Source organism: Heptranchias perlo, unplaced genomic scaffold, assembly GCF_035084215.1.
Source record: "Heptranchias perlo isolate sHepPer1 unplaced genomic scaffold, sHepPer1.hap1 HAP1_SCAFFOLD_373, whole genome shotgun sequence".
Taxonomy (NCBI): Eukaryota; Metazoa; Chordata; class Chondrichthyes; order Hexanchiformes; family Hexanchidae; genus Heptranchias; species Heptranchias perlo.
In genome coordinates, this window is record NW_027139385.1 from 42,100 (window position 1) to 65,667 (window position 23,568).

General features: G+C 50.3%; 1 protein-coding gene across 5 annotated transcripts in view; it reads right to left on the reverse strand.

The window, feature by feature from the left end:
* Positions 1–23,568, reverse strand: part of LOC137311622 (myocardin-like) — a 75,739-nt gene that overhangs the window by 32,282 nt on the left and 19,889 nt on the right. For 2 of the 5 annotated variants that reach the window (XM_067978722.1, XM_067978721.1), the window contains exons 2-3: positions 7,436–7,501; positions 5,243–5,298 (exon numbers count right to left, since the gene is read on the reverse strand). In XM_067978722.1, the coding sequence (XP_067834823.1) occupies positions 5,243–5,298; positions 7,436–7,501 (122 nt within the window). Of the gene's footprint in view, positions 1–5,242; positions 5,299–7,435; positions 7,502–23,568 lie in introns of those variants that run through there. The other 3 variants (XM_067978724.1, XM_067978723.1, XM_067978725.1) reach the window with 2 other exon arrangements.

Sequence of the window (23,568 nt, forward strand, 5' to 3'; positions counted from 1 at the left end):
TTGAACCGCTGCAGTCCCGTGTGGTGACGGTGCTCCCACGGGGCTGGTCGGTCCCAGGATTTTGACCCAGCGACGATGAAGGAACGGCCGATATATTCCCAAGTCGGGATGGTGTGTGACTCGGAGGGGAACGTGCAGGTGGTGTTGTTCCCATGTGCCTGCTGCCCTTGTCCTTCTCGGTGGTAGAGGTGGCGGGTTTGGGAGGTGCTGTCGAAGAAGCCTTGGCGAGTTGCTGCAGTGCATTGGTGGGGGAGGGAGTGGAGACTTGTGGGGGGGGGAGGTGGGGGAGTCATAATAACAGACGATGTCACAGAGAATTCATCCATAGGAAGCTGGGAGGTATTGAAAAGAGAGAGAGTGTGAGAGACACAGAGAGAGATAGAGGGAGAGAGAGAGAGAGAGGGAGAGAGAGAGAGACAGAGAGAGACAGAGAGAGAGAGAGGGAGGCAGAGCGAGAGATAGAGGGAGAGAGAGCGAGAGATAGAGGGAGAGAGGGAGACAGAGAGAGTTAGAGGGAGAGAGAGAGAGAGATAGAGGGAGAGAAAGATACACAGAGAGAGATAGAGGGAGAGAGAGAGAGTGAGAGACACAGAGGGAGAGAGAGAGGGAGACTGAGAGTTAGAGGGAGAGAGAGAGAGGGAGACAGAGAGATAGAGGTAGAGAGATAGAGATAGAGAGAGAGGGAAACTTAGTGAGAGAGATAGAGGGAGAGAGAGAGAGAGAGACAGAGAGAGAGATAGACGGGGAGAGAGAGAGATAGATGGGGAGAGAGAGAGATAGACGGGGAGAGGGAGAGAGAGAGAGGGAGACAGAGAGAGAAAGGGAGACACAGAGCGAGAGATAGAGGGAGAGAGAGCGAGAGATAGTGGGAGAGAGAGTTAGAGGGAGAGAGAAATAGAGAGAGGGAGACTTAGAGAGAGAGAGACATTTTGAGGGGGAGAGAGAGAGCGGGAGACAGAGAGAGATAGACGGGGAGAGAGAGAGAGATAGAGGGGGAGAGAGAGAGATAGAGGGGGAGAGACAGAGATAGAGGGGGAGAGAGGGAGAGATAGAGGGGGAGAGAGGGGGAGAGAGAGGGGGAGAGAGGGAGAGATAGAGGGGGAGAGAGGGAGAGATAGAGGGGGAGAGAGGGAGAGATAGAGGGGGAGAGAGGGAGAGATAGAGGGGGAGAGAGGGAGAGATAGAGGGGGAGAGAGGGAGAGATAGAGGGGGAGAGAGGGGGAGAGAGAGGGAGAGAGAGGGAGAGATAGAGGGGGAGAGAGGGGGAGAGAGAGGGGGAGACAGAGAGAGATAGACGGGGAGAGAGAGAGAGATAGAGGGGGAGAGAGAGAGATAGAGGGGGAGAGACAGAGATAGAGGGGGAGAGAGGGAGAGATAGAGGGGGAGAGAGGGGGAGAGAGAGGGGGAGAGAGGGAGAGATAGAGGGGGAGAGAGGGAGAGATAGAGGGGGAGAGAGGGAGAGATAGAGGGGGAGAGAGGGAGAGATAGAGGGGGAGAGAGGGAGAGATAGAGGGGGAGAGAGGGAGAGATAGAGGGGGAGAGAGGGGGAGAGAGAGGGAGAGAGAGGGAGAGATAGAGGGGGAGAGAGGGAGAGATAGAGGGGGAGAGAGGGAGAGATAGAGGGGGAGAGAGGGAGAGATAGAGGGGGAGAGAGGGAGAGATAGAGGGGGAGAGAGGGAGAGATAGAGGGGGAGAGAGGGGGGGAGAGAGCGAGAGAGAGCAGGAGAGAGAGAGTTGTAAAGCCACACACACTTTAGGACAGTTCCCACTCTCTGTCTCTGGGTGGTCTCAGCCAGGCAGACAGTAGGGGGCGTTACACAGTTGCCCTCACTGCCCCTCCCATTCCTGATCGCCATCTGGTGGCACCTGCGGGTACAGCTGCGATGCCAACCAAGTCCGAATAGCTTAGTGATGAATAACTTCCTGTATGGCCAGTGTATGAGTCCAGTGTGTGCCACTAGCCATGTTACTACCCTGACTAATTGTCAGTCCTGGCTCAGTGGGCAGCACACACTCTCTCGCTCCCGAGTCAGAAGGGTTCGAGCCCCCACTCCAGAGACTTGAGCCCATAATCCAGGCCCACACTCCCCGGTGCCAGTACTGAGGGAGTGCTGCACTGTCGGAGGTAGATGGATATACTCTAGGACTCGAGCCCCATAATCCAGGCCCACACTCCCCGGTGCCAGTACTGAGGGAGCGCTGCACTGTCGGAGGTAGATGGATATACTCTAGGACTCGAGCCCCATAATCCAGGCCCACACTCCCAGGTGCCAGTACTGAGGGAGTGCTGCACTGTCGGAGGTGCCATATTTCGGATGAGACGTTAAGCTGAGGCCCCGTCTGAACATAAGAACTAAAAAATAGGAGCAGGAGTAGGCCATTCGGCCCCTTGAGCCTGCTCTGCCATTCAATCAGATCATGGCTGATCTTTGACCTCAACTCCACTTTCCCGCCCGATCCCCATATCCCTCGATTCCCCCGAGAGTCCAAAAATCCATCGATCTCAGCCTTGAATATCCTCAACGACTGAGCGTCCACAGCCCTCTGGAATAGAGAATTCCAAAGATTCACAACCCTCTGAGTGAAGAAATTCCTCCTCATCTCAGTCTTGAATGTCCGACCCCTTATCCTGAGACCATGCCCCCTAGTTCTAGACTCTCCAGCCAGGGGGAAACAGCCTCTCGGCATCTACCCTGTCGAGCCCCCTCAGAATCGTATATGTTTCAATGAGATCACCTCTCATTCTTCGAAACTCCAGAGAGTATCGGCCCATTCTACTCAACCTCTCCTCATAGGACAACTCTCTCATCCCAGGAATCAATCTAGTGAACCTTCGTTGCACCGACTCAAAGGCAAGTATATCCTTCCTTAGATCAGGAGACCAAAACTGTACACAGTGCTCCAGGTGTGGTCTCAAAGCCCTGTACAATTGTAGTAAGACTTCCTTACTCTTATACTCCAACCCCCTTGCAATAAAGGCCAACACACCATTTGCCTTCCTAATTGCCTGCTGTACCTGCATGTTAACTTTTTGTGTTTCTTGTACGAGGACACCCAAATCCCTCTGAACACCAACGTTTAATAGTTTCTCACCATTTAAAAAATATTCTGTTTTTCTATTCTTCCTACCAAAGTGAATAACCTCACATTTCCCCACATTATACTCCATCTGCCACCTTCTTGCCCACTCACTTAACCTGTCGATATCCCTTTGCAGACTCTTTGTGTCCTCCTCACAGCTTACTCTCCCACCTGGCTTTGTATCATCAGCAAACTTGGATCCATTACACTCGGTCCCTTCATCTAAGTCATTAATATAGATGGTAAATAGCTGAGGCTCGAGCACTGATCCTTGCGGTACCCCACTAGTTACAGCCTGCCAACCGGAAAATGCCCTCTCAGGTGGGTGCAAAAGATCCCACGGCCACTATTGGAAGAAGAGCAGGGGGGAGTTCTCCCCGGTGTCCTGGGGCCGATATTTATCCCTCGACCAATATAACTAAAAACACAAATTATCTAATCATTTATCACATCGCTGTTTGTGGAATCTTGCTGTGCGCAATTTGGCTGCCGTGTTTCCTACATTACAAACAGTGATCGCACTTCAAAAGTTACTGCATTGGTTGTAAAGTGTTGTGGGAGGTCCTGAGGTGGTGAAAGGCCCTCTAGAAATGCAAGTTTTTTCTTTATTTATGGAGGCCAGAGTGCAATGGCAGATCGGCAGTGCTGGGATGCAAAATGGCCGCTTCCCCTTCACCCATTGGCCCAATGTCTCAGCTTCTCCCCTTCCTCCATTGGCCCAATACCTCACCTCCTCCCCTTCCCCCATTGGCCCAATGCCTCAGCTTCTCCCCTTCCTCCATTGGCCCAATACCTCACCTTCCCCATTGGCCCAATACCTCACCTCCTCCCCTTCCCCCATTGGCCCAATGCCTCAGCTTCTCCCCTTCCTCCATTGGCCCAATACCTCACCTTCCCCATTGGCCCAATGCCTCAGCTTCTCCCCTTCCCCCATTGGCTCAATGCCTCAGCTTCTCCTCTTCCCCCATTGGCCCAATACCTCACCTTCTCCTCTTCCCCATTGGCTCAATACATCACCTCCTCCCCCTCCCCCATTGGCCCAATACCTCACCTCCTCCCTCTCCCCCATTGGCCCAATACCTCACCTCCTCCCCCTCCCCCATTGGCCCAATACCTCACCTCCTCCCTCTCCCCCATTGGCCCAATACCTCACCTCCTCCCCCTCCCCCATTGGACCAATACCTCACCTCCTCCCTCTCCCCCATTGGCCCAATACCTCACCTCCTCCCCCTCCCCCATTGGCCCAATACCTCACCTCCTCCCTCTCCCCCATTGGCCCAATACCTCACCTCCTCCCCCTCCCCCATTGGACCAATACCTCACCTCCTCCCTCTCCCCCATTGGCCCAATACCTCACCTCCTCCCCCTCCCCCATTGGCCCAATACCTCACCTTCTCCCCCTTCCCCATTGGCCCAATACCTCACCTCCTCCCTCTCCCCCATTGGCCCAATACCTCACCTCCTCCCCCTCCCCCATTGGCCCAATACCTCACCTCCTCCCTCTTCCCCATTGGACCAATACCTCACCTCCTCCCTCTCCCCCATTGGCCCAATACCTCACCTCCTCCCCCTCCCCCATTGGCCCAATACCTCACCTTCTCCTCTTCCCCATTGGCCCAATACCTCACCTCCTCCCTCTCCCCCATTGGCCCAATACCTCACCTCCTCCCCCTCCCCCATTGGCCCAATACCTCACCTCCTCCCCCTCCCCCATTGGCCCAATACCTCACCTCCTCCCTCTCCCCCATTGGCCCAATACCTCACCTTCTCCCCCTTCCCCATTGGCCCAATACCTCACCTTCTCCATTGGGATTGGCCCAATACCTCACCTCCTCCCCCTCCCCCATTGGCCCAATACCTCACCTTCTCCCCCTTCCCCATTGGACCAATACCTCACCTTCCCCTCCCCCATTGGCCCAATACCTCAGCTCCCCCTACCCCATTGGCCCAATACCTCACCTTCTCCCCTTCCCCCACTGGCCCAATACCTCACCTTCTCCCCCTCCCCCATTGGCCCAATACCTCACCTTCTCCCTTCCCCATTGGCCCAATACCTCACTTTCTCCCCTTCACCCATTGGCCCAATGCCTCACTTTCTCCCCTTCACCCATTGCCCCAATACCTCACCTCCTCCCCTTCCCCCATTGGCCCAATACCTCACCTTCGCTCGCTCCAGGCTTCTCTGTTGGTCGATGAATGCCGAGGGCCCCTTCAGTGCTGGCCAAGAGGAAAAGGTCAAAGAATAAAGGTTAAAGGTTAAACCACTGCTTCACTGCAAGTGGCAGAACTAACCCAGTCATGGTTTGGTCGACGGTCGGGTGCCAGCTCGGTGTGTGGCGCAAGGCGGATGAGGGGTGGCCTCATGCCAGCCGGTGAGAGCCGGTGAGTTCCCCCCCATTTACAGGCTGGGAGATGTGGGCATCGGTCTCTCCCTCTGTCTCCACCCTCAACCCCCACATCTGCCGAGAGTCAGGTGGGCCAGGCAAACACGGGGCTCTCGGTGAGTGTGAGTCCTCGGTGAGTGTGAGCTCTCGGTGAGTGTGAGTCCTCAGTGAGTGTGAGTCCTCAGACAGTGTGATTCCTTAGTGAGTGTGAACCCTTGATGAGTGTGAACCCTTGATGACTGAGCGGTCGGTCGGTGTGAACCCTTGGTGAGTGTGAGCTCTCAGTGAGTGTGAGCTCTCGGTGAGTGTGAGCTCACGGTCGGTGTGATCCCTTAGTGAGTGTGAAACCTCGATGAGTGTGAGCTCTCGGTCGGTGTGAACCCTCAGTGAGTTTGAGCTCACGGTCGGTGTGAAGAATTGGTGAGTGTGAGCTCTCGGTGAGTGTGAGGTTCCAGTGAGTGTGAGCTCCCGGTCGTTGTGAGCTCTTGGTCAGTATGAACGCTGAGTGAGTGTGAGCTCTCGGTCGGTGTGAACGCTTGGTGAGTGTGAGCTCTCAGTGAGTGTGAGTTCTCGAGATATCATGGGACAGTGCAGAGGTAGCTTTACTCTGTATCAAACCCTGTACCTGCCCTGGGAGTGTTTGATGGGACAGTGTAGAGGGAGCTTTACTCTGTATCTAACCCTGTACCTGCCCCGGGAGTGTTTGATGGGACAGTGTAGAGGGAGCTTTACTCTGTATCTAACCCTGTACCTGCCCTGGGAGTGTTTGATGGGACAGTGTAGAGGGAGCTTTACTCTGTATCTAACCCTGTACCTGCCCTGGGAGTGTTTGATGGGACAGTGTCGAGGGAGCTTTACTCTGTATCTAACCCTGTACCTGCCCTGGGAGTGTTTGATGGGACAGTGTAGAGGGAGCTTTACTCTGTATCTAACCCTGTACCTGCCCTGGGAGTGTTTGATGGGACAGTGTAGAGGGAGCTTTACTCTGTATCTAACCCCGTACCTGCCCTGGGAGTGTTTGATGGGACAGTGTAGAGGGAGCTTTACTCTGTATCTAACCCTGTACCTGCCCTGGGAGTGTTTGATGGGACAGTGTAGAGGGAGCTTTACTCTGTATCTAACCCTGTACCTGCCCTGGGAGTGTTTGATGGGACAGTGTAGAGGGAGCTTTACTCTGTATCTCACCCTGTACCTGCCCTGGGAGTGTGTGATGGGACAGTGTGGAGGGAGCTTTACTCTGTATCTAACCCTGTACCTGCCCTGGGAGTGTTTGATGGGACAGTGTAGAGGGAGCTTTACTCTGTATCTAACCCTGTACCTGCCCTGGGAGTGTTTGATGGGACAGTGTAGAGGGAGCTTTACTCTGTATCTAACCCTGTACCTGCCCTGGGAGTGTTTGATGGGACAGTGTAGAGGGAGCTTTACTCTGTATCTAACCCTGTACCTGCCCTGGGAGTGTTTGATGGGACAGTGTGGAGGGAGCTTTACTCTGTATCTAACCCTATACCTGCCCTGGGAGTGTTTGACGGGACAGTGTAGAGGGAGCTTTACTCTGTATCTAACCCTGTACCTGCCCTGGGAGTGTTTGATGGGACAGTGTAGAGGGAGCTTTACTCTGTATCTAACCCTGTACCTGCCCTGGGAGTGTTTGATGGGACAGTGTAGAGGGAGCTTTACTCTGTATCTAACCCTGTACCTGCCCCTGGGAGTGTTTGATGGGACAGTGTAGAGGGAGCTTTACTCTGTATCTAACCCTGTACCTGCCCTGGGAGTGTTTGATGGGACAGTGTAGAGGGAGCTTTACTCTGTATCTAACCCTGTACCTGCCCTGGGAGTGTTTGATGGGACAGTGTAGAGGGAGCTTTACTCTATATCTAACCCTCTGCTCAATGTGTCTGCGCCCAAACTTTGTTGTTGGTCAGCCAAGTGTGACCTTTGACCCTCCCTCCCCCTCTCCGTCTCAGGCTTACGTGTCACGATGCCTTGTTCAGCCAGTTGTTCCCGGGTCCTCCTGTGTTGTAGTCTTAGCTGGAGAACTGTGGAGAGAGCAGAGTGGAAGAGTTTCAGGAACCCGGGATGGACTCGGAGAGTTGCGAAGCTGAGATTCTACGACAGGGGGTGTTGGTCCATATCCTGTGAATGCAGGCCCGGATTCTGTCACTGCCTCGGCAGACAAACCAGCAATTAAACACCATCCCCCGTTTACACAGGGCCTTTATCGTAGTAAAACGTCCCCCAAGGCCCTTCCCAGGAGCGATTATCAAACACAATCTGACCCCGAGACACATGAGGAGATATTAGGGCAGGTGACCAAAAGCTCGGTCAAAGAGGGAGGTTTTAAGGAGCGTCTTAAAGGAGGAGAGAGAGGGAGAGAATTCCAGAGCTTAGGGCCCAGGCAGCTGAAGGCACGGCCGCCAATGGTGGAGCGATGGGAATCGGGGATACGCAAGAGGCCAGAATTGGAGGAGCGCAGAGATCTCGGAGGGTTGTAGGGGCTGTAGGAGGTTACAGAGATAGGGAGGGGGGCGAGGGCCATGGAGGGATTTGAACAGGAGGATGTGAATTGTCGGGGCTGGAGGAGGTTACAGAGATAGGGAGGGGGGCGAGGGCCATGGAGGGATTTGAACAGGAGGATGTGAATTGTCGGGGCTGGAGGAGGTTACAGAGATAGGGAGGGGGGGACGAGGGCCTTGGAGGGATTTGAACAGGAGGATGAGAATTTTAAAATCGAGGCGTTCCCGGACCGGGAACCAGTGTCGGTCCAGTGAGCACAGGGGGTGATGGGTGAACGGGACTCGGTGTGAGTTAGGATACGGGGGGGCAGCAGGAGTTTTGGACGAGCTGGAGTTTACGGAGGGTGGACGATGGGAGGCCGGCCAGGAGAGCATTGGAATAGTCGAGTCTGAAGGTGACAAAGGGCACGGGTGAGGGTCTCAGCAGTGGATGAGCTGAAGCAGGGGGCGGAGACGGGCGATGATACGGAGGGGGAAGTAGGCGGTCTTGGTGACGGAGCGGATATGGGGACAATAATTGGTCCATCAGGAGCAGTGGTTCCCAGTGGAATGGGAACTGTCTCCAACCTCGCCTGAGACATCCAACTCATCCTGTTCCCTCACCTAGAAGATCAAAAACCATGGGGTAGAAACTTGCCTCGGGGGGCATCGCAAATCAGGAGCAGAGTTCACCCGATTATCCTTTCCCTCTGAGTCAACCCATCCGTCAAATCCCAGTACTGAGGGAGTGCTGCACTGTCGGAGGTAGATGGATATACTCTAGGACTCGAGCCCCATAATCCAGGCCCACACTCCCCGGTGCCAGTACTGAGGGATCGCTGCACTGTCGGAGGTAGATGGATATACTCTAGGACTCGAGCCCCATAATCCAGGCCCACACTCCCCCGGTGCCAGTAGTGAGGGAGTGCTGCACTGTCGGAGGTAGATGGATATACTCGAGGACTCGAGCCCCATAATCCAAGCCCACACTCCCCGGTCCAGTACTGAGGGAGTGCTGCACTGTCGGAGGTAGATGGATATACTCGAGGACTCGAGCCCCATAATCCAGGCCCACACAACCCGGTCCAGTACTGAGGGAGCGCTGCACTGTCGGAGGTAGATGGATATACTCTAGGACTCGAGCCCCATAATCCAGGCCCACACTCCCCGGTCCCAGTACTGAGGGAGTGCTGCACTGTCGGAGGTAGATGGATATACTCTAGGACTCGAGCCCCATAATCCAGGCCCACACTCCCCGGTCCCAGTACTGAGGGAGTGCTGCACTGTCGGAGGTAGATGGATATACTCTAGGACTCGAGCCCCATAATCCAGGCCCACACTCCCCCGGTGCCAGAAATGAGGGAGTGCTGCACTGTCGGAGGTGCTCCGTGTTTCGGATGGGCCCTTACATGACCCCTCAGGTGGACGTAAACGATCCCAAGGCCGCTGTCACTAACCAACATCGTGAAAAGAGAGATTATTTGGTCATTATCACATTGCTGATGTGGGATCTTGCTGTGTAAATTGGCTGCATCGTTTCCGACATTACAACAGTGACTACACTTCAACACAAAACCCATTCATCAAATACTCTCACACTCAACCCATTCATCAAATACTCTCACACTCAACCCATTCATCAAATACTCTCACACTCAACCCATTCATCAAATACTCTCACACTCAACCCATTCATCAAATACTCTCACACTCAACCCATTCATCAAATACCCTCACACTCAACCCATTCATCAAATACTCTCACTCTCAACCCATTCATCAAATACTCTCACACTCAACCCATTCATCAAATACTCTCACACTCAACCCATTCATCAAATACTCTCACACTCAACCCATTCATCAAATACTCTCACACTCAACCCATTCATCAAATACTCTCACACTCAACCCATTCATCAAATACTCTCACACTCAACCCATTCATCAAATACTCTCACACTCAACCCATTCATCAAATACTCTCACACTCAACCCATTCATCAAATACCCTCACACTCAACCCATTCATCAAATACTCTCACACTCAACCCATTCATCAAATACTCTCACACTCAACCCATTCATCAAATACCCTCACACTCAACCCATTCATCAAATACCCTCACACTCAACCCATTCATCAAATACTCTCACACTCAACCCATTCATCAAATACCCTCACACTCAACCCATTCATCAAATACTCTCACACTCAACCCATTCATCAAATACTCTCACACTCAACCCATTCATCAAATACTCTCACTCTCAACCCATTCATCAAATACTCTCACACTCAACCCATTCATCAAATACCCTCACACTCGACCCATTCATCAAATACTCTCACACTCAACCCATGCATCAAATATCCTCACACTCAACCCATTCATCAAATACCCTCACACTCAACCCATTCATCAAATACCCTCACACTCAACCCATTCATCAAATACCCTCACACTCAACCCATTCATCAAATACTCTCATTCTCAACCCATTCATCAAATACTCTCACATGCAACCCATTCATCAAATACTCTCACACTCGACCCATTCATCAAATACCCTCACACTCAACCCATTCATCAAATACTCTCACACTCAACCCATGCATCAAATACTCTCATTCTCAACCCATTCATCAAATACTCTCACATGCAACCCATTCATCAAATAGTCTCACACTCGACCCATTCATCAAATACTCTCACACTCAACCCATGCATCAAATATCCTCACACTCAACCCATTCATCAAATACCCTCACACTCAACCCATTCATCAAATACCCTCACACTCAACCCATTCATCAAATACTCTCACTCTCAACCCATTCATCAAATACTCTCACACGCAACCCATTCATCAAATACTCTCACACTCAACCCATTCATCAAATACTCTCACACTCAACCCATTCATCAAATACCCTCACACTCAACCCATTCATCAAATACCCTCACACTCAACCCATTCATCAAATACTCTCACACTCAACCCATTCATCAAATACTCTCACACTCAACCCATTCATCAAATACTCTCACACTCAACCCATTCATCAAATACCCTCACACTCAACCCATTCATCAAATACCCTCACACTCAACCCATTCATCAAATACCCTCACACTCAACCCATTCATCAAATACCCTCACACTCAACCCATTTATCAAATACTCTCACACTCAACCCATTCATCAAATACTCTCACACTCAACCCATTCATCGAATACTCTCACACTCAACCCATTCATCGAATACTCTCACACTCAACCCATTCATCAAATACCCTCACACTCAACCCATTCATCAAATACTCTCACACTCAACCCATTCTTCAAATACCCTCACACTCAACCCATTCATCAAATACCCTCACACTCAACCCATTCATCAAATACTCTCACACTCAACCCATTCATCAAATACTCTCACACTCAACCCATTCATCAAATACTCTCACACTCAACCCATTCATCAAATACCCACACACTCAACCCATTCATCAAATACTCTCACACTCAACCCATTCATCAAATACTCTCACACTCAACCCATTCATCAAATACTCTCACACTCAACCCATTCATCAAATACCCGCACACTCAACCCATTCATCAAATACCCGCACACTCAACCCATTCATCAAATACTCTCACACTCAACCCATTCATCAAATACTCTCACACTCAACCCATTCATCAAATACTCTCACACTCAACCCATTCATCAAATACTCTCACACTCAACCCATTCATCAAATACTCTCACACTCAACCCATTCATCAAATACTCTCACACTCAACCCATTCATCAAATACTCTCACACTCAACCCATTCATCAAATACCCTCACACTCAACCCATTCATCAAATACCCTCACACTCAACCCATTCATCAAATACTCTCACACTCAACCCATTCATCAAATACTCTCACACTCAACCCATTCATCAAATACCCTCACACTCAACCCATTCATCAAATACCCTCACACTCAACCCATTCATCAAATACCCTCACACTCAACCCATTCATCAAATACTCTCACACTCAACCCATTCATCAAATACTCTCACACTCAACCCATTCATCGAATACTCTCACACTCAACCCATTCATCGAATACTCTCACACTCAACCCATTCATCAAATACCCTCACACTCAACCCATTCATCAAATACCCTCACACTCAACCCATTCATCAAATACTCTCACACTCAACCCATTCATCAAATACTCTCACACTCAACCCATTCATCAAATACTCTCACACTCAACCCATTCATCAAATACCCGCACACTCAACCCATTCATCAAATACTCTCACACTCAACCCATTCATCAAATACTCTCACAATCAACCCATTCATCAAATACTCCCACACTCAACCCATTCATCAAATACCCGAACACTCAACCCATTCATCAAATACCCTCACACTCAACCCATTCATCAAATACTCTCACACTCAACCCATTCATCAAATACCCTCACACTCAACCCATTCATCAAATACTCTCACACTCAACCCATTCATCAAATACTCTCACACTCAACCCATTCATCAAATACCCTCACACTCAACCCATTCATCAAATACTCTCACACTCAACCCATTCATCAAATACTCTCACACTCAACCCATTCATCAAATACTCTCACACTCAACCCATTCATGAAACACTCTCGCACAACTTAGTTATCACTCCCATGTAGCCATCATTATCGATATAAACCATCCAAAGTCCTCAAGCTTCAGGCCATTAGCCCACACCCCTACCCAGTTAAACACACAGATGTGTGTGGAGGTACAGTGAGCCAAAGCACTGCAAAGACGTAATTCTTTCAAAGTGCCTCGGTTAACGCCACTGCTCCCCCACCCCCCCCGCACCAAGCCTCTTCCTAATCTGCGTGAGGAACACACCGAGCTCAACCGTGAGGGCTTCCATAGTCGAATATCCTGAGGACCACACACCGGTGAACGGGATCTGGCTCGAGCGTTACCTCTCAATTCTCCCCTATTCACTGCACCCCCCGTTCTCTCCCCATCGCCCAGTATCAATCCCACCCTAATCCCACTGCCCCACTCCCTCCCCATAGCCCTGTATCAATCCCACCCGAATCCCACTGCCCCACTCCCTCCCCATAGCCCTGTATCAATCCCACCCGAATCCCACTGCCCCGCTCTCTCCCCATAGCCCTGTATCAATCCCACACTAATCCCACTGCCCCGCTCTCTCCCCATAGCCCTGTATCGATCCCCACACTAATCCCACTGCCCCGCTCTCTCCCCATCGCCCTGTATCAATCCCACACTAATCCCACTGCCCCGCTCTCTCCCCATAGCCCTGTATCAATCCCACACTAATCCCACTGCCCCGCTCTCTCCCCATAGCCCTGTATCAATCCCACACTAATCCCACTGCCCCACTCTCTCCCCATAGCCCTGTATCAATCCCACACTAATCCCACTGCCCCACTCTCCCCCCATAGCCCTGTATCAATCCCACACTAATCCCACTGCCCCACTCTCCCCCCATAGCCCTGTATCAATCCCACACTAATCCCACTGCCCCACTCTCCCCCCATAGCCCTGCATCAATCCCACACTAATCCCACTGCCCCACTCTCCCCCCATTGCCCTGCATCAATCCCCAAACTAATCCCACTGTCCCACTCTCTCCCCATAGCCCTGTATCAATCCCACACTAATCCCACTGCCCCACTCTCTCCCCATGGTCCTGTATCAATCCCCACACTAATCCCACTGTCACACGCTCTCCCCATAGCCCTGTATCAATCCCCACACTAATCCCACTGCCCCACTCTCTCCCCATGGCCCTGTATCAATCCCACTGCCCCACTCTCTCCCCATACCCCTGTATCAATCCCCACACTAAATCCACTGCCCCACTCTCCCCCCATAGCCCTGCATCAATCCCAAACTAATCCCAATGCCCCACTCTCTCCCCATTGGTCTGTGTCCTGAGCTCTGTTCCCTGTGCTCTGTGCTCTGTTCCCTGTTCCCTGTTCCCTGTGCCCTGTTCCCTGTGCTCTGAGCCCTGTTCCCTGTGCTCTGAGCCCTGTTCCCTGTGCTCTGAGCCCTGTTCCCTGTGCTCTGTGCCCTGTTCTCTGTGCTCTGTGCCCTGTTCCCTGTGCTCTGTGCCCTGTTCCCTGTGCTCTGTGCCCTGTTCCCTGTGCTCTGTGCTCTGTTCCCTGTGCTCTGAGCCCTGTTCCCTGTGCTCTGAGCCCTGTGCTCTGTGCCCTGTTCCCTGTTCCCTGTGCTCTGAGCCCTGTTCCCTGTGCTCTGAGCCCTGTTCCCTGTGCTCTGTGCCCTGTTCCCTGTGCTCTGTGCCCTGTTCCCTGTGCTCTGTGCCCTGTTCCCTGTGCTCTGAGCCCTGTTCCCTGTGCTCTGAGCCCTGTTCCCTGTGCTCTGAGCCCTGTTCCCTGTGCTCTGTTCCCTGTTCCCTGTGCTCTGAGCTCTGTTCCCTGTGCTCTGAGCTCTGTTCCCTGTGCTCTGAGCCCTGTTCCCTGAGCCCTGTGCTCTGAGCCCTGTTCCCTGTGCTCTGTTCCCTGTGCTCTGTGCCCTGTTCCCTGTGCTCTGTTCCCTGTGCTCTGTGCCCTGTGCCCTGTTCCCTGAGCCCTGTTCCCTGTGCTCTGAGCCCTGTTCCCTGTGCTCTGAGCTATGTTCCCTGTGCTCTGAGCCCTGTTCCCTGAGCCCTGTTCCCTGTGCTCTGAGCCCTGTTCCCTGTGCTCTGTTCCCTGTGCTCTGTGCCCTGTGCCCTGTTCCCTGAGCCCTGTTCCCTGTGCTCTGTGCCCTGTTCCCTGTGCCCTGTTCCCTGTGCTCTGAGCTCTGTTCCCTGTGCTCTGAGCCCTGTTCCCTGTGCTCTGAGCCCTGTTCCCTGAGCCCTGTTCCCTGTGCCCTGTTCCCTGAGCCCTGTTCCCTGTGCTCTGTGCCCTGTGCCCTGAGCTCTGTTCCCTGTGCTCTGAGCCCTGTTCCCTGTGCTCTGTGCCCTGTGCTCTGTTCCCTGTGCTCTGTGCCCTGTTCCCTGTGCTCTGTGCCCTGTTCCCTGTGCTCTGTGCCCTGTTCCCTATGCTCTGTGCCCTGTTCCCTATGCTCTGTGCCCTGTTCCCTGTGCTCTGTTCCCTGTGCTCTGAGCCCTGTTCCCTGTTCCCTGTGCTCTGTGCCCTGTTCCCTGTGCTCTGTGCCCTGTTCCCTGTGCTCTGTTCCCTGTGCTCTGAGCCCTGTTCCCTGTGCTCTGTTCCCTGTGCTCTGTTCCCTGTGCTCTGAGCCCTGTTCCCTGTGCTCTGTGCTCTGTTCCCTGTGCTCTGTTCCCTGTGCTCTGTGCTCTGAGCCCTGTTCCCTGTGCTCTGAGCTCTGTTCCCTGTGCTCTGTGCTCTGAGCCCTGTTCCCTGTGCTCTGTGCCCTGTTCCGTGTGCTCTGTTCCCTGTGCTCTGAGCCCTGTTCCCTGTGCTCTGAGCCCTGTTCCCTGTGCTCTGAGCCCTGTTCCCTGTGCTCTGAGCCCTGTTCCCTGTGCTCTGAGCTCTGTTCCCTGTGCTCTGTGCCCTGTTCCCTGTGCTCTGAGCCCTGTTCCCTGTGCTCTGAGCCCTGTTCCCTGTGCTCTGAGCCCTGTTCCCTGTGCTCTGAGCCCTGTTCCCTGTGCTCTGTGCCCTGTTCCCTGTGCTCTGTGCCCTGTTCCCTGTGCTCTGTGCTCTGTTCCCTGTGCTCTGAGCCCTGTTCCCTGTGCTCTGAGCCCTGTTCCCTGTGCTCTGAGCCCTGTTCCCTGTGCTCTGAGCCCTGTTCCCTGTGCTCTGAGCCCTGTTCCCTGTGCTCTGTGCCCTGTTCCCTGTGCTCTGTGCCCTGTTCCCTGTGCTCTGTGCCCTGTTCCCTGTGCTCTGTTCTCTGTTCCCTGTGCTCTGTGCCCTGTTCCCTGTGCTCTGTTCCCTGTGCTCTGTGCTCTGTTCCCTGTGCTCTGTTCCCTGTGCTCTGTTCTCTGTTCCCTGTGCTCTGTGCTCTGTGCCCTGTTCCCTGTGCTCTGTTCCCTGTGCCCTGTTCCCTGTGCTCTGTGCCCTGTTCCCTGTGCCCCGTGCCCTACGATACCACCTGTCAAACCGCCGTTCAGTTGGCCTTGCGTCAGGTCCTGGGCGGTGACTCCCCAGGACAGCTGCCCCTCCAGCTCACTGTCACCATGACAGCTGAAGGAGAGGCCCATCGCTCCCAAAATAGACCCTGTCGCAGGAGCTGCGCTCGGTGACCAAACGGAGCAGATCCATCTGCGACAGTGAGCTGGTGTCCCCCAGCGAGACCTGCTGCCTGGGGCAGACTTGGAGCCGAATCCCTCGGAGGGAGAGGCCACAAATATTTTCGTGGGACGAAATAACTCACGCCTGGTTTCCAGATTGGTTCTGCAGTGAGCGGGGTCTCTCCTCCCGACGTTCTCCGCCCTCCCCACCGCACCCAAGCCCCCCCGATCTCAGCTTCCACCTGGACTGAAGGGAAACTTGCAACAATTAAAAGGGGCCCCCGTTTCGTCATTTCAGAGGAGTGCTGGGCCGATGGATAGATGGCTCGAGTCTGCTCTCTCTGTGTTTGGAGACTGCTCCACGGGAGAGAGACCCGAACCCCGTCAGCTCGGGGGGCTGGTATTTGAAGCGAGGCCCCAGACGGGAAGAGATGGAGGTACAGACATCCCTCGGGCATTGAGGGGGCCTTTCTCCTCCGCACCCTCCCTCCCTCCCTCCCTCCCTCCTCCCTTCACTCAATCCTATGCCCTTCCTTCCTTTCCCTTTTCCTCTTTGTCGGTTTGCCTGTCTGTCTACCTGCTTGTATACCTGTCTGTCTGCCTGTCTAGCTGCCTGCTTGTTTGACTGTCTACCGATCTGTCTGCCCGTCTGTCCGCCTGCCCGTCTTTCTTCCTTTCTTTCTTTCACTGCCGAGCTCATGGAGAGGAGGCGGGGCCGAAGGAGAGGATGTCGATGACACTGTATATTACACACTCTGGGGTATCTATTACACTGTATATTACACGCTCTGGGGTATCTATTACACTGTATATTACACACTCTGGGGTATCTGTTACTCTGTATATTACACACCCTGAGGTATCTATTACACTGTATATTACACACTCTGGGGTATCTATTACACTGTATATTACACACTCTGGGGTATCTATTACACTGTATATTACACACTCTGGGGTATCTATTACACTGTATATTACACACTCTGGGGTATCTGTTACTCTGTATATTACACACCCTGAGGTATCTATTACACTGTATATTACACACTCTGGGGTATCTATTACACTGTATATTACACACTCTGGGGTATCTATTACACTGTATATTACACACTCTGGGGTATCTGTTACTCTGTATATTACACACTCTGGGGTATCTATTACACTGTATATTACACGCTCTGGGGTATCTATTACACTGTATATTACACACTCTGGGGTATCTATTACACTGTATATTACACGCTCTGGGGTATCTATTACACTGTATATTACACACTCTGGGGTATCTATTACACTGTATATTACACACTCTGGGGTATCTATTACACTGTATATTACACACTCTGGGGTATCTATTACACTGTATATTACACACTCTGGGGTATCTATTACACTGTATATTACACGCTCTGGGGTATCTATTACACTGTATATTACACACTCTGGGGTATCTATTACACTGTATATTACACACTCTGGGGTATCTATTACACTGTATATTACACACTCTGGGGTATCTATTACACTGTATATTACACACTCTGGGGTATCTATTACACTGTATATTACACACTCTGGGGTATCTATTACACTGTATATTACACGCTCTGGGGTATCTATTACACTGTATATTACACACTCTGGGGTATCTATTACACTGTATATTACACACTCTGGGGTATCTATTACACTGTATATTACACACTCTGGGGTATCTATTACACTGTATATTACACGCTCTGGGGTATCTATTACACTGTATATTACACACTCTGGGGTATCTATTACACTGTATATTACACACTCTGGGGTATCTATTACACTGTATATTACACACTCTGGGGTATCTATTACACTGTATATTACACACTCTGGGGTATCTATTACACTGTATATTACACACTCTGGGGTATCTATTACACTGTATATTACACACTCTGGGGTATCTATTACACTGTATATTACACACTCTGGGGTATCTATTACACTGTATATTACACACTCTGGGGTATCTATTACACTGTATATTACACACTCTGGGGTATCTATTACACTGTATATTACACACTCTGGGGTATCTATTACACTGTATATTACACACTCTGGGGTATCTATTACACTGTATATTACACACTCTGGGGTATCTATTACACTGTATATTACACACTCTGGGGTATCTATTACACTGTATATTACACACTCTGGGGTATCTATTACACTGTATATTACACACTCTGGGGTATCTATTACTCTGTACATTAAACACTTTGGGGTATCTATTACACTGTATATTACACACTCTCAGGTATCTATTACACTGTATATTACACACTCTGGGGTATCTATTACACTGTATATTACACACTCTGGGGTATCTATTACACTATATATTACACGCTCTGGGGTATCTATTACTCTGTATATTACACACTCTGGGGTATCTGTTACTCTGTATATTGCACACTCTGGGGTATCTGTTACTCTGTATATTACACACTCTGGGGTATCTATTACACTGTATATTACACACTCTGGGGTATCTATTACACTGTATATTACACACTCTGGGGTATCTATTACACTGTATATTACACACCCTGAGGTATCTATTACACTGTATATTACACACTCTGGGGTATCTATTACACTGTATATTACACACACTGGGGTATCTATTATACTGTATATTACACACTCTGGGGTATCTATTACACTGTATATTACACACTCTGGGGTATCTCTTACACTGTATATTACACACTCTGGGGTATCTATTACACTGTATATTACACACTCTGGGGTATCTATTACACTGTATATTACACACCCTGAGGTATCTATTACACTGTATATTACACACTCTGGGGTATCTATTACACTGTATATTACACACTCTGGGGTATCTATTACACTGTATATTACACACTCTGGGGTATCTATTACACTGTATATTACACACTCTGGGGTATCTATTACACTGTATATTACACACTCTGGGGTATCTATTACACTGTATATTACACACTCTGGGGTATCTATTACACTGTATATTACACACTCTGGGGTATCTATTACACTGTATATTACGCACTCTGGGGTATCTATTACACTGCATATTACGCACTCTGGGGTATTTATTACACTGTATATTACGCACTCTGGGGTATCTATTACACTGTATATTACACACCCTGAGGTATCTATTACACTGTATATTACACACTCTGGGGTATCGATTACACTGCACATTATGCACTCTGGGGTATCTATTACACTGTATATTACGCACTCTGGGGTATCTATTACACTGTATATTACACACTCTGGGCTTTCTATTACACTGTATATTACACACTCTGGGCTTTCTATTACACTGTATATTACACACTCTGGGGTATCTATTACACTGTATATTACACACTCTGGGGTATCTATTACACTGTATATTACACACTCTGGGGTATCTAGTACACTGTATATTAAACACTCTGGGGTATCTATTACACTGTATATTACGCACTCTGGGGTATCTATTACACTGTATATTACACACTCTGGGGTATCGATTACACTGCACATTACGCACTCTGGGGTATCTATTACACTGTATATTACACACTCTGGGGTATCTATTACACTGTATATTACGCACTCTGGGGTATCTATTACACTGTATATTACACACTCTGGGCTTTCTATTACACTGTATATTACACACTCTGGGGTATCTATTACACTGTATATTACACACTCTGGGGTATCTATTACACTGTATATTACACACTCTGGGGTATCTAGTACACTGTATATTAAACACTCTGGGGTATCTATTACACTGTATGTTAAACACTCTGGGGTATCTATTACACTGTATATTACACACTCTGGGGTATTTATTACACTGTATATTACACACTCTGGGGTATCGATTACACTGCACATTACGCACTCTGGGGTATCTATTACACTGTATATTACGCACTCTGGGGTATCTATTACACTGTATATTACACACTCTGGGCTTTCTATTACACTGTATATTACACACTCTGGGGTATCTATTACACTGTATATTACACACTCTGGGGTATCTATTACACTGTATATTACACACTCTGGGGTATCTAGTACACTGTATATTAAACACTCTGGGGTATCTATTACACTGTATGTTAAACACTCTGGGGTATCTATTACACTGTATATTACACACTCTGGGGTATTTATTACACTGTATATTACACACTCTGGGGTATCTATTACACTGTATATTACACACTCTGGGGTATCTATTACACTGTATATTACACACTCTGGGGTATCTATTACACTGTATATTACACACTCTGGGGTATCTATTACACTGTATATTACACACTCTGGGGTATCTATTACACTGTATATTACACACTCTGGGGTATCTATTACACTGTACATTACGCACTCTGGGGTATCTATTATACTGGATATTACACACTCTGTGGTATCTATTATACTGTATTTTACACACTCTGGGGTGTCTATTATACTGTTCATTACACACTCTGGGGTACTTATTACACTGTATATTACTTACTCTGTGTATTTATTATACTATATATTACTTACTCTGGGTATTTATTGTAATGTATATTCCACATTATGGGGTATCTATTATAGTGTATATTACACAATCTGGGGTATCTATTACACTATATATTACACACCTGGGATATCTATTACACTGTACATTACACAGTCTCGGGTTTGTTTTTTGATTCATTCATGGGATGTGGGCGTCGCTGGCGAGGCCGGCATTTATTACCCGTCCCTAATTGCCCCTTGAGAAGGTGGTGGTGAGCCGCCTTCTTGAACCGCTGCAGTCCGTGTGGTGAAGGTTCTCCCACAGTGCTGTTAGGAAGGGAGTTCCAGGATTTTGACCCAGCGACGATGAAGGAACGGCGATATATTTCCAAGTCGGGATGGTGTGTGACTTGGAGGGGAACGTGCAGGTGGTGTTGTTCCCGTGTACCTGCTGCCCTTGTCCGTCTAGGTGGTAGAGGTCGCGAGTTTGGGAATTGCTGTCGAAGAAGCCTTGGCGAGTTGCTGCAGTGCATCCTGTGGATGGTCCACACTGCAGCCACGGTGTGCCGGTGGTGAAGGGAGTGAATGTTTAGGGTGGTGGATGGGGTGCCAATCAAGCGGGCTGCTTTGTCCTGGATGGTGTCGAGCTTCTTGAGTGTTGTTGGAGCTGCACTCATCCAGGCAAGTGGAGAGTATTCCATCACACTCCTGACTTATGCCTTGTAGATGGTGGAAAGGCTTTGGGGAGTCATGAGGTGAGTCACTCGCCGCAGAATACCCAGCCTCTGACTTGCTCTTGTAGCCACAGTATTTATGTGGCTGGTCCAGTTAAGTTTCTGGTCAATGGTGACCCCTAGGATGTTGATGGTGGGAGATTCGGCGATGGTAATGCCGTTGAATGTCAAGGGAAGGTGGTTAGACTCTCTCTTGTTGGAGATGGTTATTGCCTGGCACTTGTCTGACGCGAATGTTACTTGCCACTTATCAGCCCAAGCCTGGATGTTGTCCAGGTCTTGTTGCATGCGGGCACGGACTGCTTCATTATCTGAGGGTTTGTGAATGGAACTGAACACTGTGCAATCATCAGCGAACATCCCCATTTCTGACCTTATGATGGAGAGAAGGTCATTGATGAAGCAGCTGAAGATGGTTGGGCCTCGGACACTGCCCTGAGGAACTCCTGCAGCAATGCCCTGGGGCTGAGATGATTGGCCTCCAACAACCACTACCATCTTCCTTTGTGCTAGGTATGACTCCAGCCATTGGAGAGTTTTCCCCCTGATTCCCATTGACTTCAATTTTATTAGGGCTCCTTGGTGCCACACTCGGTCAAATGCTGCCTTAATATCAAGGGCAGTCACTCTCACCTCACCTCTGGAATTCAGCTCTTTTGTCCATGTTTGGACCAAGGCTCTAGTGAGGTTTGGAGCCGAGTGGTCCTGGCGGAACCCAAACTGAGCATCGGTGAGCAGGTTATTGGTGAGTAAGTGCCGCTTGATAGCACTGTCGACGACACCTTCCATCACTTTGCTGATGATTGAGAGTAGACTGATGGGGCGGTAATTGGCCGGATTGGATTTGTCCTGCTTAATGTGGACAGGACATACCTGGGCAATTTTCCACATTGTCGGATAGCTGCCAGTGTTGTAGCTGTACTGGAACAGCTTGGCTAGAGGCGCAGCTAGTTCTGGAGCACAAGTCTTCAGCACTACAGCCGGGATGTTGTCGGGGCCCATAGCCTTTGTTGTATCCAGTGCACTCGGCCGTTTCTTGATATCACATGGAGTGAATCGAATTGGCTGAAGACTGGCTTCTGTGGTGGTGAGGATATCGGGAGGAGGCCAAGATGGATCATCCACTCGGCACTTCTGGCTGAAGATGGTTGCAAATGCTTCAGCTTTGTCTTTTGCACTCACGTGCTGGACTCCGCCATCGTTGAGGATGGGGATGTTTGCAGAACCTCCTCCTCCCGTTAGTTATTTAATTGTCCACCACCATTCACGACTGGATGTGGCAGGACTGCAGAGCTTTGATCTGATCCGTTGGTTGTGGAATCGCTTAGCTCTGTCTATAGCATGTTGCTTCCGCTGTTTAGCATGCATGTAGTCCTGAGTTGTAGCTTCACCAGGTTGGCACCTCATTTTTAGGTACGCCTGGTGCTGCTCCTGGCATGCTCTTCTACACTCCTCATTGAACCAGGGTTGATCCCCTGGCTTGTTGGTAATGGTAGAGTGAGGAATATGCCGGGCCATGAGGTTACAGATTGTGCTGGAATACAATTCTGCTGTTGCTGGCCCACAGCACCTCATGGATGCCCAGTTTTGAGCTGCTAGATCTGTTCTGAATCTGTCCCATTTAGCACGGTGGTAGTGCCACACAACACATTGGATGGTGTCCTCGGTGCGAAGATGGGACTTCATCTCCACGAGGACTGTGCAGTGGTCACTCCTACCAATACTGTCATGGACAGATGCATCTGCGACAGGTAGATTGGTGAGGACGAGGTCAAGTAAGTTTTTTCCTCGTGTTGGTTCGCTCACCACCTGCCGCAGGCCCAGTCTGGCAGCTATGTCCTTCAGGACTCGGCCAGCTCGGTCAGTAGTGGTGCTACCGAGCCACTCTTGGTGATGGACATTGAAGTCCCCCACCCAGAGTACATTCTGTGCCCTTGCTCCCCTCAGTGCTTCCTCCAAGTGGTGTTCAACATGGAGGAGGACTGATTCATCAGCTGAGGGAGGACGGTAGGTGGTAATCAGCAGGAGGTTTCCTTGCCCATGTTTGACC